The sequence below is a fragment of the Papaver somniferum genome, chromosome 7 (genome assembly GCF_003573695.1).
Source record: "Papaver somniferum cultivar HN1 chromosome 7, ASM357369v1, whole genome shotgun sequence".
Taxonomy (NCBI): Eukaryota; Viridiplantae; Streptophyta; class Magnoliopsida; order Ranunculales; family Papaveraceae; genus Papaver; species Papaver somniferum.
In genome coordinates, this window is record NC_039364.1 from 146,106,525 (window position 1) to 146,126,786 (window position 20,262).

Below are 20,262 nucleotides of genomic sequence, written 5' to 3' on the forward strand. Positions count from 1 at the left end.
GTTAGAGCATAAAAGATGAGTTAAATGTCAATAAAAAGATATAGAAATATGAAACATTTGGCACTCATCAAATACCCCCAAACCTGAATTTTACTTGTCCTCAAGTGAAACAGAAATTAAGAAATCCTAACTATACCAATGTCGCTGGTCTCTCGAATGCATTTAGCGTATGCACTAAGCCTTTAAACCCCTAGGTGTCTCTAGTTGGACGAGTTGTAGTCTCGTGAGGGCCTACCAGAGGTGTACCCACAAAACCTTCTCCAACTTCAGAGCATAATAGAGTCTCAAGCATCCAAGGAGCTATGAGGATATAGAGTTTATGCATGCTAGTAACACGAAGTTAGAAATACCAAAGAGCGCATTCTCATCCTTAAGAGTTGAGCGAGAAGTAACCATACCATATGAAAGAATTCGGGTTCGAGAATGATCACAAGCCTCGACTTCTGCCTCACCAGTAGGATTTTATGATAATTGCACTCAAAAAGACCGCTTTTCTAGTCTCTCATGTGTGCAGATAGGAATAAAGAGTAAAGTTTTGCACACGTTGAATGGTGGGAAGGATAACCTTCCTAAATAATTTCTGGTGACTCCACAAAGTTGTGGGAATAAGTATCTTTTTCTAATGATCTCTAAGAAAGGAAATCAACCATTAGCAAGGATGGGAGTACTCACTTACCTTCACGTCCAATCGGCAATCAACACCACTCTCACATCCTCCATATAAATGTCTTCAATCTTCGGTCTTCGGTCTTCAACTGTTGATGATGAACTCTTGAACTTTGTAGAATATTGACAATGTGTAACTCTTCTTTTCAATTTCCTTGTTGCTTGAATTTTCCTCTTAATTCTCTTCATGGTGTTTATTAAACAAAACTAAAAACAAATTTTTTTTTTTTTTATTTTTCTTAATAACACAAACTGAAAATAACAAAATAATAATGAAACTATTAAATCCATGGAGGAAGGACTTTATCATTTAATTCTTCAAAACCTGTATTGTCTTGATTTTATGAATTTCACTAATTCTCACCTTTTTCTGTTTTCCTTGCTCTTTGTAAGATAAGTCTTCACTTGTGTATAGATTTCTACTTTTTTTGTTGTATCTTCACTTTTCAATAAGACTTTTATTTTCCTTAAACTGTTGCATGTAAACCTTGGCCTATTTCAACTTTCTTCATAGAATTTTGATGTTGCTTTGCTCGTTGATGATGATGTGTTTCTATGGATCTGTTTGATGTTGTCGAGAGAGAGAATGGTGCTAACTGCAAATCGAACTACAAGAAGGAGTTTTCATCTTTAGACGTCATCCTCGTGATTGGCAAAATTAGCACTCAAGAGATCAAAAATAGTGCTGAAAGTGGTGCGAAGTTGGATAGCTCACCATTCCTACCCGGAATTTACGTACGGTGACACACACTCTAAAAGGATTTTTTAGATAGTCACAAAAATTGAAGGTCGGTGCCTCGCTTGATGTAAAATGGGTAGTCTCCACTAAAGGTGATCACAACTCTATTACCAAATATCTTTGCAGCACCTAATTTGCCCACCAGCATGGTTAAATCCAGTTTTAACGCTCTAACAACCAAGAAACCCGATTGTGTTCTCCAGTACTTCCAAATTCAGTTATTTCGGTCAGACTCTCTATGTAAACATAGCTAGAAGCCTGCTAGTGACTCTAAAATCTCTAAAATTTGGAGGTTTTATGCAAATATTTACAAAGATTTTTGAAATTTTCGATTTTTTTTATTAAGGTGCAAACGACTAAAAACTCTATATGCAAAATACTCCCCCAAACCTAAATATAACATTGTCCCCAATGTTTAAAAATATGATCATAATGAAAACAACATACCAGGAGAACAATGTAGAACAGATTTAAAGGAAAGAGATTACCAGATGCAAAAGGATGGTGCTAAACCAGAATTGAATAAATGCTTTGAAAGCAAACGACATGATCGCAAGACAAAAAGTTTGGTTAGCACACGTAAAAATTATGCAGAAAGAAAAACAAAAGGGAAAGAGAATGGATTTTTAATCCATATGTATGTACACGGGTGGACCAGTTTAGTCCACATAAACAGGGTCTTCCAAGTCCATGGTCTCAACTTCTGGTGGAAGAGGCTCCATAAATGGCTTTAGTCTCTGACCATTAACCTTGAAGATGTTATTGTTTGCTGGATTTTCAAGTTCAACAGCTCCATGAGGGAAAATAATACGTACCAAGAATGGGCCTGACCATCGAGAACGTAACTTCCCTGGAAAAAGATGCAAACGAGTGTTGTACAACAAAACTTTTTGACCAGGTGTGAAAGACTTGCGCAGAATGCGCTTGTCATGAAACACTTTCATTCTATGTTTATACATTTTGGCACTATCATAAGCATCATTTCTTAGTTCTTCTGACTCATTGAGTTGAAGTTTCCTTTGGGTGCCAGCCTTATCAAGATCAAAGTTCAATTTCTTAACAGCCCAATATGCTCGATGTTCTAGCTCTACAGGTAGATGACATGCTTTACCATACACAAGTCTATAAGGGGACATGCCAATAGGAGTTTTGTACGCAGTTCTATAGGCCCACAAACCATCGTTTAAACGTAAAGACCAATCTTTCCTAGTAGGATTAACAGTCTTTTCAAGAATATGCTTAATTTCCCTATTAGAAACTTCTACTTGCACACTGGTTTGTGGATGGTATGGTGTTGCTACCTTGTGAGTGATTACATACTTGGGCATAAGTGATTCAAAAGGTTTATTGCAAAAGTGAGTACCACCATCACTGATTATTGCTCTAGGTGTTCCAAAACGAGAGAAAATGTTTTCTTTAAGAAAAGAAAGAACTACTTTATGGTCATTTGTTTTGGAGGCAATGGCTTCTACCTACTTAGAGACATAATCAACAACAACAAGAATGTATAACATAAATTTAGAGTTAGGAAATGGACCCATGAAATCAATACCCCATACATCAAACAATTCAACAATTAAAATAGGTTGTAAGGGCATCATGTTTCTTCTTGAGATACTTCCTAATTTCTGGCATCGGTCACAAGCAACACAGTATGCATGACTATCTTTGAACAATGACGGCCAATAGAAGCCACTCTGTAGGATCTTTGCAGCAGTTTTCTTGGCACTAAAATGGCCTCCACATGCATGGTCATGACAGAAAGAGATGACATCTCTTTGTTCAGAATTGGGGACACATCTTCTAATGAGTTGGTCAGGGCAGTATTTAAACAAGTATGGGTCATCCCAAAAGAAGTATTTCACTTCATCCAAGAATTTAGAACGGTCTTGTTTAGACCAATGCAAAGGCATTCTACCTGTAGCAAGGTAGTTAACAATATCAGCAAACCAAGGCATTTCAGAAACGAGCATCAATTGTTCATCGGGGAATGATTCTCTAATAAGCAAAGATTCATCAACAGATTCAACATTCAACCTAGACAAGTGATCAGCAACAACATTTTCGGACCCTTTCTTATCTCGAATTTCGAGATTGAACTCTTGTAACAAGAGTATCCATCGAATTAGACGAGCTTTAGCATCTTTTTTAGACGAAAGATATTTCAATGCAGCATAGTCAGAATATATGATGACTTTAGAACCTATCAAGTAAGATCAAAACTTATCCAATGCAAATACAACAGCTAGCAATTCTTTCTCAGTTGTTGAATAATTTAGTTGAGCATCATTAAGTGTTTACTAGCATAGTAGATCACATAAGGTAGTTTGTCTACTCGTTGTCCTAAGACAGCTCCTACAGCATAGTCAGACGCATCACACATAATTTCAAATGGTAAGGTCCAATCAGGTGGTCTGACTATAGGAATAGATGTGAGAAGGCTTTTAAGTTCTTCCCATGCACGCACACAAGCATCATCAAATACAAAAGCAACTTATTTTGCAAGAAGACTACACAAGGGTCTTGAAATTTTGCTAAAGTCTTTGAGGAATCGTCGGTAAAAACCTGCATGGCCTAGGAATGACCTTATCTCTCTCACAGAGCGAGGTTGAGTCAAGTGTTGAATGAGATCAACTTTGGATTTATCTACTTCCATGCCTTTCTCAGAAATGATATGCCATAGAACTATGCCTGAATTGACCATGAAATGACAATTTTCCCAGTTCAAAACCAAATTATTTTCTTTACATCGAATCAGCACAAGAGTAAGATGATGCAAACATTCATCAAAAGAAGAACCAAATACAGAAAAATCATCCATGAAGATTTGAAGAAATTTATCTACCATGTCAGAAAAGATGCTCATCATGCAACATTGAAAAGTAGCAGGTGCATTACACAACCCGAAAGGCATACGACGATAAGCAAATGTACCATAAGGACAAGTAAATGTGGTCTTTGGTTGGTCTTCGGGTGCTATATGAATCTGGTTGTAACCTGAATAGCCATCTAAGAAACAATAATGATTGTGTCTTGACAACCTTTCTAGCATTTGGTCAATGAAGGGAAGAGGAAAATGGTCTTTCTTTGTTACTGTGTTCAACTTCATATAGTCGATGCAGACTCGCCACCCTGTGGTTACACGAGTGGGAACTAGCTCATTCATTTCATTTTGAACTACAGTGATGCCAGACTTTTTGGGTACAACTTGAATGGGACTGACCCACTGGCTGTCTGGTATTGGGTATATGATACCCGCATCAAGCAATTTCAGAATCTCACCCTTAACAACATCTCTCATGTTGGGGTTTAAGTCTCCTTTGCATTTTCCTAGATGGTTTAGTGTTTTCTTCAAGATTTATATGATGCATGCAAATTGTGGGACTTATACCCTTAAGGTCTGAGATGTTCCAACCTAAGGCCTCTTTATGTTCTTTTAGCACTTCTAAAATTTTTCTTTCCTGTTTAGTGTCTAAACATGATGCTATAATAACCGGCAAGGTATCATAAGAACCTAAGAAAGCATATTTCAAAGTATCAGGCAATGGTTTCAAATCAAGCTGAGGTTGTTCGACAGGAATCGGGGCAGATTCGAAATCAGAGAGTGGAAGTGGTTCCACTGCAGTCTGCCATTTAGCAATATTCATGGGTGACATAGATTCAAGCAAAGAGTGAACCTCACTAATGTACTCAGAATCGAAAAGATCTAAGTCGAAGTTTTCTAAACATGCTTGCAAAGGGTCCACATATAAGATGTCAGGCAATGAGTCTTAGATCAGACTCTCAATCATATTAACCTCATGCAATTCATTATCATCAAAATCCATATGTTGTTGGCTAATCCGGAAAACATTTAATTCCACAGTCATGTTCCCAAATGACAAGTTCAACACTCCGTTACGACAATTTATGATAGCATTGGACGTCGCCAGAAAATGACGTCCTAGAATGACAGGAATGTGGCAGTCTGGGTTTTGTACAGGTTGAGTGTCTAGAACAATGAAGTCCACAGGAAAATAAAATTTATCCACCTTGATTAACACATATTCAACAATACAACGAGGGATTTTGACAGATCTGTCAGCTAATTGTAGCGTGACAGGAGTGAGTTTCAGCTCCCCAAGACCTAACTGCACATATACAGAATATGGCAGTAAGTTCACACTAGCACCTAATTCAAGCAAAGCCCTATCGACCATATGGTCACCTATAGTGCATGTGATAGTTGGACTACCTGGGTCTTTAAACTTATGTGGAGTTTTGAATTGAACTTACCTGCTCAGTGAGAAAAGCACGCTTGTGCACATGATGTTTGCGTTTTTGAGTGCATAGGTCTTTCAAAAATTTAGCATAGGTATCTGCCTGATTGCTTCGAGAAATGGAATGTTTATGTTTACACGTTTAAACATTTCCAACATCTCATTGTAGTGGGTACCTCCTTTTTGTTGAGTCAACCTTTGAGGGAATGGGGCGACATGCACATTAAATGGTGCAGGGACATTAATGTCAGTGGAATTCTTAGAGTCACTATTATGCTCAGATTCCTTTTCCACCGTGGTTGTTTTCTGTGGAGTTGTGTGTACCGGTGAGTCTAATTTAGACTCGATAGACTGTGGTACACCTACGTTGTTACCAACAACCTTACTACTACGAAGAGTGGTGACGGCATTCACTTGATTATGTGAAGACTCATTGCAAGCTGACGTGCTTGCCTGAAATGCACTTTTCTGGATTTGTTGAGGTTGACTAGGGAGTTTACCCTTTTCTCTCTCATTTAGTGCATCACAGATTTGACCCATTTTAAGTTCTAGACTTGTGAACGTTGGTCTGTAGTCTTTGGAAGTTACAAAAGATTTTGGGTCAACAGACCGACACTATCTTCAAAGCTACGCTTTTTATCTACAGGGTACTGAGTGTGTGATTGTACTTGGGGGTTTCTGGGATAAGAATACCCTTGATTATTACTAGTTGTACCCCCATGTACGGACCCTTTAGACCACGAAAAGTTAGGGTGATTTATCCACCCTGGGTTGTAGGTCTGAGAATAAGGATTGTTCTCTTGCTTATGATACGAAGCATTAGCCTGCTCAACCCTAGATTCTTGAAATTCATGTAGGTCTGGACAACTATCCACTAGGTGGTCTGAACTGCGACACGCAGCACAAGTAGCTGTATCAATTTGTTCACGAAGAGTAGGGGCAGTAGTTTTCACATTCTTCTGCAGCTCTAACGCTTCTATTCTCTTAGCCAAGGATGCAATTTTTGCATTTCCCTCGAAGTCAGACTCAATTCTATGGATATTGGCTACTGGGGTAGTCTTTTTGGGTTCACGAATGGGCTCCCACTGCTGAGTCTTTTCAGCGACTTCGATTAAGAAAGTTCAAGCCTCATTAGCACTTTTGTCAATAAATAAACCATTGCACATTGACTCAACTGTGGTTCGGGTGGCAACATCTAGACCTTCATATAAAATTTGCACAAGGCTCCATTTTTCAAAACCATGGTGAGGGCATTGGAGCAATAATTCACTAAATCTCTCCAGGTATTTGGCCAAAGTCTCTCCATCTAATTGCACAAAACCATTCAGACTTTGACGAATTGTTGCAGTCTTATGGTTAGGGAAGTTTTTTTTTTAAATTCTTTTGTAAGTTCATCCCATGTTCTAATGGACTGTGGTTGTAAGACATGCAGCCAGGACTTGGCTTTTTCTTTCAAAGAGAAAGGAAATAGTCTCAGTTTGAGGGACTCTTCCGGCATTTGGTTAAAACGCAGAGTCCCACATATATCTTCAAAATCTCTCACATGGTGGTAAGGGTTTTCAGCATCAACCCCTCTAAAGACAGGCAACATATGAATTGTGCTTGATTTCAATTCAAACTGGCCAGCATCAGCTGGTAGAATGATGCAAGAGGGCTGGCTTGCCCTAGTTGGGTACATGTATTCCTTGATACTAAGGTCCTGGTTTAATTCGTCACCCATGGTCTTAGATTGGTCAGGGCTGTCTACTTCAGAGCTGGGAATATCAACAATATCCTCTTGACTGATTCTAACTAGTCGATTGGTTTGGTCACGGAAGGTGACAATCATAGGCTAGCATGCATATCTATCATGTTATAACAATCAAACAGTCAAACAATCTTCAAAACAGGGAAGCAGTGTTCAGGCGACCCAAGGGATTTCTTTCAAAATTATGCACACAGATTCAGGTTCTATTGAGATTAAGAAATGCACAGCAAAATACAAATTTCACCAGTAGATATGTTATTCAAACTTCACAGATTCATATGCGAACTCAAGATGCTGCATGGGCCGGGCGATTACAATAAGTAACGAGTTTCTCAGGTGAGCATGGCATAAACAGTCAGAGCATAAAAGGGGATATCAAGCAAACAATTCACTAGGATATCACAGAATCATGCACAAAGGTACCAGGGCAACTAGGTCAACAGGCAGTCTCAGATTATTGCGCACAGATTCAAATTATGATACTGCTTACACAAGCAGCACTGAATGTACCAGAGCAACATGCATTCATGTGGATGGGTATAAAGATAGCGACTGTTCTGAGATCGCATGAATGGATGCAATAACAATTGCAGAAGCAAGTAAGTTACTTCTCACAGAATTTCTCGCATGAATACCAGAAATTGCAGGTTCTAAAGAAAGAAAAAAATGCTTAGTAAGGCAGCTAGTGTGTCAGGCTATCATGGTTTTCATTCATACAGATATATAGAGTGTAATGAGGTTCGAGAATGACACCAACCGGTTTTAGCCACAATAGCTGCTGTATTCTGCTCCTTTTTCCCTTTTTCCTTGGTCTTTACTGAGGTGTAACAGGTACCTGTTTGCTCAGAAAAAGTTATCAGTTCCACAGAGTTGTAAAGATTAAACACAGGGACACAGATGGAATGAAAGAATGAGTGGACTGATTATTCACAGGGTGATAGTGACATAAAATGGTTAAGCAAGCAACACTACAGCTAGATGATGCAAGTAACTACAGGATGCAGATCGACAGATTCACAGATTTTTTTTTTATTTTTTTTATCTTTTAGCTACGAATTGGGATTATGACTAGATGCAAATGCAAAATAACAGGGTGCAGTTTTATATAGATAAATGAATTAAAGTTTAGACAGCTAAACTACAATGGTGGTTACAGAATGCAATATGCAGGTATGTTACAGAATGCACAGATTAAATTATTTGAGAAAATGATGTAAAAATATGAGCAAATGAGCTAGCTACTATAATGATGCTAGTGAAGATTATAAGGAAAGATGGTTGAAATGATTAAGTGAAACTAATGACAGATAAGCTACAATCTAAAACTGAAACAACAATGTACAGAACTTGAACACAAACAGCAAAGTTACAGATGCAGGATGAATGAAATCAGATAAATTTTTTTTTAATGATATGATGATGCAGATGATAGAAAATCAAAACTACTACTACAAATATACAAGAAATATACTGAGAACAGTAAAGTGGCACTTTAAATCAGCTACACCGCCACCGAGTCCCCGGCAGCGGCGCCAAAAACTTGGTAGGTCTAGAAAGAGTACCTACAATGACTATGGCAAACTGCAAGTGCACAACATCTATTGTAGACAAGGCAAATACAGGTCGATCCCACAGAGACAAGGTGGGTGTAGAGTCGATTCAAAAGTCTTACTAAACTGTTTCAATAATAAGTAGCACAAGGGGGTTTGTTGTGTCGAAACGACGAAGATATTGGTCAAGATTATAACAGCAAAATAGAGAGGCAGTAACAAAGATGTTAACACTGAGAATAAAGGCACTAGGATTGTCAAATCCACCACTAATTCCTACTATGTATTCAACTAATTATACTACTCTTGTCCTTGTAACAGATAAGGAAGAAGTGTCAAGTCTATCACTTACCTAAGGTATTTCACCAATGGATAGTTCAATCACAACTAAGGTATCAATCCGGAGCACTAACTGTCTAATTAAGAACAACTAGTCAAGGGATTGACAACAGTCTCTAAGGCGTGAGCTGCAGCACAATCAACACAGTTTTATCCTAACTACAATGGATACATGGCATACACTGTGAGAGCAAAGCATTGAAGCACTAAGATTGAATCTATCCTAGAACAATATGAACATTTAAGAGTAACATAAATAGCATGAATAACATAGCAGAGAATCAGGGTTTCATCTAAATCCTAGCAAATAGAATTAGAACATGATGAAGATGATGAAAACACAATTGAATTAAGATAACTAGTTGGTCCAACTAAAATTGGATGCCTTGATACAGAGAAGCAAGCCTCTTTATACACAAGAACTCTCAATTCTTCTTCAATTCGACAATTAATAAGAACCCAACTCACCAACAAGACTCCATTGACTTTCTCTGCCTTCAATTTCCCTGCAATTTCATTAAATTGATGTTCCCCCAATTGTACAGCTAACCCTAACTCTACCTCTCTAAATCTTATCTTTTAGCCGTTACTGTTCTTGATAAGAATAGAGATAAGATAGAGAGAGATGGAGAATTAGGAGTTGATGGTGGTGAAATTGTGCTCAGTGTACGGAGGAGAAGGGGTAATGGAGTTAATGGAGGAAGATGCAAGTGGTGGTGGTTCTGTGAAGGAGAGAAAGAATTAAAGAAGGTGTTCTTCTGGTCGATTAAAGGGAGGAGATATAAGGTGCTACGGTGTTGCACGAGAGTATCAAACGTTGATGTACTGAGAGTATGAGCTGTAGGATGATCGGCAGCTGTAGTGATCTGACGGTTCGGGTGTTGAACGGGTTTGAATATTGGGTTTGAATATTGGGTTTGGATTTGGATTCTCTACCAAGCCCACTGCTTCAGTAGCTCTCGCAAGCGGCTTGCCAAAGGTGCGCAAGCGGATTGCAGTTGTTCTTTACGCGATATTCCCTCGCGCTTCACGGCTTTCTTGCGGGATCCTTGTGTTGTCTCTCTTCCGATTGCCGCTAGCTACCATTTCTCTGCTCTTTTGGGCTTCTAAATTCTTCCAAGCTTTATCTAGTACCTAAAGACACAAAATTAATTAGTAAAAATATTTATTCTTGAAAACAAAGAAAATTCCAAATTTGGGATAAAATAGAGAGTTAGAGCACAAAAGATGAGTTAAACGCCAATAAAAAGGTATAGAAATATGCAATATTTGGCACTCATTACCACACGACATGGAACTGAGTTTACCACGACTTTCCACTTTCCCACTCTTTCACTCAGGAAACCGTCACACTTACAGGGATCAATGTGTTTACTATTCCAACAATATAAATAAGTCTCTGAATCCACCATTGAAAGACAGGACAAGGTCTAACACAGAATTTTCCGAGTCACCACTCTCAGAAATTCATCAATCTATCAGAACTTATTCAAAACTTCAGCAGTTCACCATTATTGCAGAATCCTTCAACACATCCACAATCCTTGATCAATCATTGGTCCCACACAATTCTCATCTTCCCTCCTACAGATCAACCCGTCTCCCTCTTTGTGACCGAATTGACTCTGGAATGGCCATTGACTTGGTTTAGGCCGGAGTCCTACAGATTGATCTCTCGAACGTAAAAGTACTCCCGTGCAGTACATCTGTTTCAGGTTAGGCAGTTTGCTCGGTTGAAGAGTCCTGCACGCCTGGTCGTCTCTTCATTCCCCAAAAAACCAGCAAACCGTTTTTCCCCATCTACAATGAGCATGAGTCTAATGATTCAGATTTTCTTGGTGTTATTCGACCAATTATAATCACTGAACCTTGTCTTTCGTAAAGACATAGTATTTCGAAGTCTCATTGTATTATTTAAGGAAAGTTTTGTAGCATGATCATTTACAGTGGGAGTACAGAAAATTATGTATCTACAAAGCTAGTTGAGAAGCTTGGATTACCAGTTACTCATCATCCATACCCATATTTTGTGGGTCGGATCAACAGTTCTTCTACTCAACAGATCACTCATCAGTGCTTAGTGAAATTTTCATTTCCTGGATATGAAGATTATGCTCTTTGCGATGCGATTAGTATGAACGCTGCAAGTTTACTTTTGGGAATACCATGGAAATATGACATTTGTGTTGTTCATAATTGCTATGAGAATACTTATACTTTTATTCATGAAAGTTTTATTAAAGTATTGTGGCCATTTCGATCTTCTACTTCAGTGAGAGAGCTTAAAGATCAGAAAGCAACTACCCTAGTTGTTACCATTGTTTACTCTCTAAAACAAACTCATTCTCTAAGTTCTAATGAAGTTGTTAAACATATGGTGGAGATTCCAGACAAGGTACAACCGTTATTATCTTCTTTTAATGACTTATTTCCTGATGAATTACCTAATATCTTACCTCCACTAAGATATTTACAACATCAAATAGATTTCATGTCTGGAACTTCTCTTCCTAATCAAGCTCACTATAGATTGAGTCCAAACGAGCATGAGATATTACAAGGTCGAATTGATGATATGTTACAAAAAGGGTTGATTAGGTTAAATAAAAGTCTGTGTGTTATCCCAATATTTTTAGTAGACAAGAAAGATGGAGGACATCGTATGTGCATAGATTGTAGAGCATTAAACAGAGTGACTATACCATATAGGTTTCCTGTACCTAGAATTGATGATATGATCGACATGATTTATGGTGTTACGGTGTTTACAAAGCTTGATTTACGAAGTGGATATCATCAAATACGTATTCGAGAAGGTGGTGAGTGGAAGACTACATTCAAGACTAGAGAAGGATTATATGAGTGGTTAATTATGCCTTTTGGTTTAGCTAATGCTCCTAGAACTTTTATGCATCTCATGAACCAAGTTTTGCAACCATTTATTGAAAAACTTTTCATAGTATACTTTGATGACATCTTAATTTTGAGCAACAATGAAGAAGAACATCTTACACACTTATCTCAGGTGTTTAAGGCATTACAAGAAAATTTTGTGTATATGAACTTAATGAAGTGTACATTCCTTACAAACAAAGTTACCTTCTTAGGCTATGTTGTGTCCGATACTGGTATTTTAGTGGATGATTCTAAGATTAAAGCAATTGTTGATTGGCCTACTCCAACATCCATACGTGAAGTGTGTAGTTTTCACGGGTTAGCTTCTTTTATAGAAGATTTGTTATGAATTTTATTACCATTGCATCTGGTTTAACATATTGTTTGAAGCGTGACAAATTTGAATGGACTGAAGAAACAGACAAAAGTTTTAATCTGCTCAAGGAAAGATTATGTAGCGCTCATTTTCTTGCCATGCCAAATTTTGAGAAGCCTTTTGAGATTCAGTGTGATGCTTCTGTTGTTGGCATAGATGTTGTGTTATCTCAGGAAGGTCATCCAGTTGCTTACTATAGTGAAAATAATTCAGATACAAGGAGGAAATGGTACACTTATGATCTAGAATTAATTTCACTTGTTCAAGCTCTTAATAAATGGCATCCTTATCTCATTCACAGTGAGTTTATAGTGAATACTGATAATCAGGCTCTTAAGTTTTTGAAAACTTCAGCTAAAGTCAGTAGAATGCATGATACATGGTTATCTACTATCAATCAATACACATTCTATATTAAACATCAGAGTGGAAAACTTAATCAAATAGTTGATGCTTTGAGTAGAAGAGCTCATCTTCTTGTAACTCTCAAACATGATAGTTTAACTTTTGATTTCTTAAAAGACCTTTATAGTGAAGACAAATATTTTCAACTTCTCTGGGAAAAATGTGGTTCTTCAACATGCAATGTTGATGATTATCTCATTCAAGATGGTTTTCTTTTTAAAGGAAATCGCTTATGCATACCACAATGTTCTTTACGTCTTCATCTGATTCAAGAATTGCATGGCAGTGGTCTTGGTGGACATTTTGGACGTGATAAAACTATTACTTTGGTGAAAGAGCGATATTTTTGGCCTTTACTTAAAAGAGATGTTCAAAAGTAAGTCCAAAAGTGCATGGTGTGTCAACAATCCAAAGGAACTATTCAAAACACAGGATTGTATACTCCACTTTCAGTTCCAGATGCTCCTTGGGTGGATATAAGTATGGATTTTGTACTTGGTTTACCACGTACTTAAAAAGGGAATGATTCTATTATGGTATTAGTAGATCGTTATTCAAAGATAACTCACTTTATAGCCTGCAAGAAGACAACAAATGCTTCCATATTGCTTACTTATTTTTCAAAGAAGTACTTCGTTTGCATGGAATTCCTAAGACAATTACTTCTGATAGAGATACTAATTTTTTAAGCTGTTTATGGAAGTCTTTGTGGATGCGTTTGGGAACTAAACTTCAGTATAGTACTACTGCTTATCCCCAAACAGATGGAAAAACTGAAGTGGTAAATCGTTCTTTAGGAAATCTAATCAGAGCTAAGATTATTGGAGGCAAAGACAAGCAATGGGACACTCTCCTTCCACATATGAAGTTTTCTTTTAACACCTCAGTTAATAGATCTACAGGTAAAACACCTTTTGAGATTGTTTATTCTAAGGTTCCTAACCATATTTTGGATTTAGTGGTTCTTCCAAAGATGCGACAATCAAACGCAAGAGCTGATAGTACGCTTGAGAAAGCTTCTCAGATTCATCAAGAAGTGAAGAAAAAACTTGCAGCTTCCAACAACAAATACAAAGAAGATGCAAAGAAACATAAAATAATTAAGATTTTCAATGAAGGAGACTTAGTTTTGATCCATCTCAGGAAAGAACGATTCCCTGCTGAAACTTACAACAAGACAAAGATGAAGAAATATGGATCGTTCAAGAATCAGTGATAATGCTTACGTTATTGATCTTCCATCATATTGGAACATCTCTAATATCTTCAATGTGCAAGAAATTTTTATGCTTCACGGAAAGAATGAAGTTCTTTATACTAGCTAACTCAAGGGATAGTTTCTTTCAAAAAGGGGAGACTGATGTAGTACATCTTTCTCGGTATCAACTCTCCAAGTTGATCCATTGTTTTGCTATCAACAATGACTGTTGATCCTATGCATCTGTATCAACAAAGACTGTTGATCATTTACATACTCTGTTTTATTTACTTGTTATTCAAGTATTCACTTTCCTAGTTTAGGTTGAATTCATTTTCTTTTCTTTAAGTCGGTTCCGGTGGACCTATTTAAAGACTATGCATTCTTATTTATATGATACATCTTAATCATTTAATTATCAATTACAATTTATTATCTTGATTGTTTTCGATCATATTTTTCTAAGTTTCTAACGAAACTTAAACTCTTCGCATCCCCAGCAACTAGTTTGCTTTCACCTTTATCTTTGCTACATTACAAGCTGATGGAAGACCACTCATATCAGCCATATCTTTGCAACAAAGAAAAAGAATTATTTTGTAGGCGCGCGCATTAGCATCATGCACTGCAAGATTGGCAGTTGGAGCTTCAATATACAGTAAAACCTCCATATATTAATACACTCGGGGAATCATAAATTTACTAGTATATGGAGGTATAGTTAGAAATGTTAAAAAATTCTAGTTTAATGTATCTAAAACCTATGATATAATGTAATACATCTTTATAGTTCCAATACACAACTACATGTATGTATCTAAGAACTTGTAAGGTAATCATGAGTTTGTGATGTTTTCTACAATTATAGATAGTACTAGTATCTTAGAAGATAATTCATCAATCTATAACAACCCAAAAATTATGATAAAAACCCACAATTATCTCTTCTTCTAAACAACCATAGATAAGTATTTTATTTCATCATGAATTTCAATGTAACAAGATCTATATTTCTCTAATATAGTGTCAATTATTTAATATATGGAGGTAAATTTCTTAAGGCGGGACTGGGGAAAAACATGTATGTATCTAAGAACTTGTAAGGTTATCATGAGTTTGTGATGTTTTCTACAATTATAGATAGTACTAGTATCCTAGAAGATAATTCATCAATCTATAACAACCCAAAAATTATGATAAAAACCCAAAATTACCTCTTCTTCTAAACAACCATGGATAAGTATTTTATTTTATCATAAATTTCAACGTAACAAGATCTATATTTCTCTATTATAGTGTCAATTATTAATATGTGGAGGTAAATTTTTTAAAGCGGGACTGAAAGAAAACAGTAACATTAAAACACGGAGATTATCGCTATATATAACTAGCCCAAATTAAAATAATAATATATAAAAATTATTAATATATGGAGTATCAATATACAAAGGTTTTATGCAGGCACAGTGCGTCCGCCTCGAACAGAAGTCATAATTGTCAAACTAAAATCAACGATGTTAAACTGAACCTCGATATTTGGGGTTGTGTGGGGTCCTACCGCCACATATCCATTGTCCACCACGTTTGGAGCTCATTTCTGGATCACCATTTTTTTCTTTACTGTGGAATAAACAATGAACACGAAGTCATAATTGTCGGTCCCTCACATCCGTGTAGCGACTTAAAACTTTGGTTGATCTTTCAAAATTTCAACAAAAAAAGTAAAATTGCAGCAAAAGAATATCTCTTTCTATCTTGGTAATGGCGGAATCCTCTTCTTCTGCTCTCTGTTTCTCCACTTTCCCATCTTTCTCAACTCTATCTCACCGATTCTTTCCCGCCAGAAAACTATCATTTGGTTCCTGCGCCCCATCGTCGTCGTCTCTTTGTCTTCAACCATCATCATCTCGTTGGTCTATTCAGTGTAGTGCTAAGGATTCTGATGATCCTTTTGGTTTTTATCCATGGGAATCTTCTTTGCCTGATGGAGACAACAGCTGTAAGAATTTATTTTTTTAATTTATTTTTTAATTTCAATGAATTCGAAACCAATTGGGTCTATGAATTGGAATTTTGTAGATTCTTTTGAATCGTGACGTTGTTTTGGTTGTTTAGGGGTATAGAAATGCAAGATTCATGTGTTTTAGATTTCATTTCACATTTCAGGACTGGGTGCTTGTTTTAGGGTTAATTTCTCAAATTTAGGGCACAAGTGTTTCAGATATGCGTGGAGAAATGTAGTGGATTTGGGTTTCAGTGGACGAACATGTTTGTCAAACAGAAGGGATGATTTGGTTTACTATTTGGCAAATTTGGTTTACTATATAGCAAAAGATGAGCTTTTAGGGACTCGTACAAAAATTCAAGTGTAAGCAGGTGCATGCATTCTAATGTAGAGGTTTTAAAACACAGTTAGTTTATTGTAGCTGAGGATATTGTACTTCTTTATGAGCATGATAATTTGAATTCATGGATCTAATTTGTATGATATGATAACCTTAGCAGTAAGTTTGCATTGTGGAATATGAAGCTCTTGATCTTTTATTAGGAACAATGGTGTATCTTGTCATGGATCCTAATGAAAAACATGGGATTCATGAAGGCTGTGTTTCACGTATTAGAGTTATCAACTCAGCTTTGGTTTACCGTATAACATTCTCACGAATCATGAGAATGTGGGGGTTAAATGGAATTCACTAACAGCTTTGTCTTGAGTTTTCCTTACCTTATTCAAAGTACATTTTTGTTAATATCTTCACACTTTCGTGTTGATTGCTTCACATGGATATGCAGCTATTCAATGGGTATCCGAGGATAGAGTCACACTTTTTACTACAGACGGGCTCGTTCAAGTAGGAGGCTCTTTAATTCCTAAACGTGTCTCTTCTTCAGATGTATGTTATAAATATTCCATCTAAAGATCATTTTATGTTCCGTTATTGATATTGTAGGATTGCCGAAGTCGAAGTGGTTCGTACAAATTAACATGTAGTACATAGACTTACGGTTCATATTGCTGTTCTCAACCTTGCCAATCTGATTAATTTTTTTCAACACAACTGGTTCATTTATATGCAGAAGAAGCAAGGGAGATCCAAGGCTTTTCATAAAATCGAACGCTTTCAGGAGAGTGATTACATGGACCCAAATCAAGGACTTTGTCTTGGTGCACTCTTTGATATTGCAGCAACAAACGTAAGCCTCATCATTGTATTTTCATTAGAGATGCGTTATAGATCATTTATAAATCTTAATCTTGTATGTTGTGTATCACATTTTCTAGGGACTTGATATGGGCAGAAGACTATGCATATTTGGTTTTTGTCGCTCCATTGAGATGCTAAGTGACGTTGTAGAAGAAACAGTTTTGGAAATTGGTGGAGAGGTATGTACGCATAAAGTGGTCAGTAGTTGTAATATGTATTAACTTGCACCAGTACTATCTTGCGAAGGATATAGTAAGTGTTGTTGTGCTTTGTGCTTTGGTTCTGAAGTTTTCACCAATCAAGCTTCCTTGGTTGATTATCATATGTATTAGGTTGATCATTGCATAATATGGAATCACCTTTCTCAAATACCACCTCACAATGAAAAATGATAAGTTTTCTCGTGCTTTGTTACTTTGGTCCGATAGTTATGTCCTATGAAGATTTCTTTGTTGATTATCATATGTATTTGGCAGATAATTGCATAATTTGGAATGGATTCTTTCCAAAAAGGAAAAAGAGAACGTATAGAAGGCACAGTAACCTGTTTAGTATTACTAGAAATCCTCGGCCAACACCGACCTCTAATATTTTTTTTATCATGGGATTCTGCAATGATTTTACGTAGCCTCCCTAGACCTCGTTACCTCAAAATCAGTTCATGATGCTGATTACCAAGTGTAAATTAGTTACTTTTTAGTTAACCCGGAAGCATATTTCCTTTGTTTCACTAGCTAATGAGCTAATGTTAAAACATCTTCTATCCTCAGATCGTGGCTACAGAGAAAGCAAGCAATGGCTGCTTACAGGAGAAGTTAAAAATGACAGTGGCAGTGCCGCTACTGTGGGGTGTTCCCCCGGCTTCTGAACCGCTTCACCTTGCAGTGAGAACTGGTGGTGGGATCATTGAGAAGGTTTATTGGCAATGGAATTTTTTGTAAATAAAAATTGTGCATCAGTCACCGCCAACAGAAACATTTCTCAGAAAACCAATTTGTGCATTCTGTAAATAAAAATTGTTGTATTTCTGTGTATAACCCCAAATGTTGTATTTAGCATTATCAGAGGGGCATTGTCTGTAAAAAAATCAATGAAATCTGTCCTGGCTTCCTGACCTTCTCTTGGGATGTCCTATCTTCAAGTACTGCTAATTTGAAAACCCCCAAGCTAATAATCTGGTTTCACGGTTGATTCTTTGATTTCAAACAGAAAAGAAATGGCAATTTCCAGTTGCATGATATGTAGATTCCATAAAAGATGGTTAAATTTTTGATTTCAAACAGAAAAGGAACTAGTGGGGTTTAGTATTGGATCTATCTACTTCAAGATTTTGCCTAATGCATGTGGAACGCATTCTTCCCCGATTAAGACGTATAAAGTTTTTAGCCTATTTAGCAAGAGTATCACTACTTCATTGGCAGATTTATGAACAAAATTGATTAAGATTACGTATAAAGTTTTTAGCCTTTTTAGCAAGATTATCACTACTTCGTTGGCAGATTTATGAACAAAATTCTTACAAGGGTGTATTGGATTAGGATTTATATGGATATTTAACAATTTTAAAAACTCCTAGGTATTCAATTAAGATATGTAAGGAATCATTAAATATCCATGGTATTCAATTAGGATTGTTTAGATTCCACACATATCCTAGGTATTCAATTTATTTAAGATTTTTTAGGATAGTTAAGGGACATGATATATATGGATTCTTATGGATATTTGTAGGCAAAATATGTAGTATGTTATTATCTCATATCAATCTTAACCTAAACCACAAGAGTTTTATGGATTCTTATGGACATTTTTTTTTAATCATAACATACTATATTTTTCCACCACCACTACAAACCACCACCACCACACACCACAAACCAACCCCAGCACAACCACCACCATCGACCACCACCTCCATCACCAAAAATTTTCCCTCCACCACCATCACCGCCACACACCAACCACCACCGCTCACGCCCACCACCACACCACACCATACATACCAACCACCACCGCCCACCACCATCCCCACTTTTGGATATATTTTTTTAAGGGAATCATAATGGCCTTGGTTTTTTAAAACATATTAATAATTGGTAATTTACTTCAATTTTTAAAAAGCAAACTACTCCTTAGACAATCCATTATAATCCAGAATCATGTATCTATAAGAATCTTAAAGATTCTTTAAGAAACATTATAAATCCACTAGATTCGGCGAAAACTAATATCTAATTTTATCTAGATAAATCCTGATCCAATACACCCCTGTAAAACCGATAAAATTTTGATAGCGCTCTATTTGTTTGTTTGTTTCATCCAAAATTGCCCTACTCTGCCAATAAATAGAGACAATCTGTCCATCTAAAACATCAATGAACATGAGATTCTTACAATTACCCTTCATGCTGAAGTTATGTATTTTTTCTTCTGTTAGGCCCAACTTGCTCCATATGAAGCCCTAGTGCTTCTGCTTCCTCTGGACTGCTTCATGTGGTTGGTCCTTATTAGAATATGGGCATCCAACTCAAAACCAATTGGCAATGAGTGGAGTGGCCCTAAGAGATTATAAACCGCAGGATCTTAGATAACCCAAACAATGGGACTAATAATCTCAACACGTCTCCTCACGTGTAGCCTTGTTGGGTCTAACACGTGGACAATAAATCGGGTGACGCGGAGTAAAGGTGCGTTCAAATGACTTGGCACAAATAGCCTTCTCTCACAACATATTAGAACATGAGCGTCCAACTCAAAACCTGCAATGAGTGGAGTGTCCCTAAGGGATTATAAACCGCAGGATCTTAGATAACCCAAACAATGTGAGACTAATAATCTCAACAGTCCTGCTCTTGCTTTTCCGAATCTAGCTGCATCATTTT

The 20,262-nt window shown here is 36.8% G+C and overlaps 1 protein-coding gene across 1 annotated transcript; it reads left to right on the forward strand.

The window, feature by feature from the left end:
- Window positions 1-15,769: 15,769 nt before the first annotated feature.
- LOC113298664 lies at window positions 15,770-18,569 on the forward strand. Its single transcript, XM_026547461.1, has 5 exons — window positions 15,770-16,173; window positions 16,968-17,068; window positions 17,253-17,369; window positions 17,458-17,559; window positions 18,151-18,569. Exons 1-5 carry the CDS (start codon window positions 15,936-15,938, stop codon window positions 18,319-18,321), a joined length of 729 nt encoding a protein of 242 aa, XP_026403246.1. The 5' UTR covers window positions 15,770-15,935; the 3' UTR covers window positions 18,322-18,569.
- Window positions 18,570-20,262: the final 1,693 nt, after the last annotated feature.

Bases quoted from the DNA above. Each gene is read 5' to 3' on its own strand.
- LOC113298664 (XM_026547461.1), top strand. From the start codon at position 15,936: ATGGCGGAATCCTCTTCTTCTGCTCTCTGTTTCTCCACTTTCCCATCT. The intron at 16,174-16,967 runs GTAAGAATTTAT...ATGGATATGCAG, and splicing joins GCCTGATGGAGACAACAGCT to CTATTCAATGGGTATCCGAG. The intron at 17,069-17,252 runs GTATGTTATAAA...ATTTATATGCAG, and splicing joins AACGTGTCTCTTCTTCAGAT to AAGAAGCAAGGGAGATCCAA.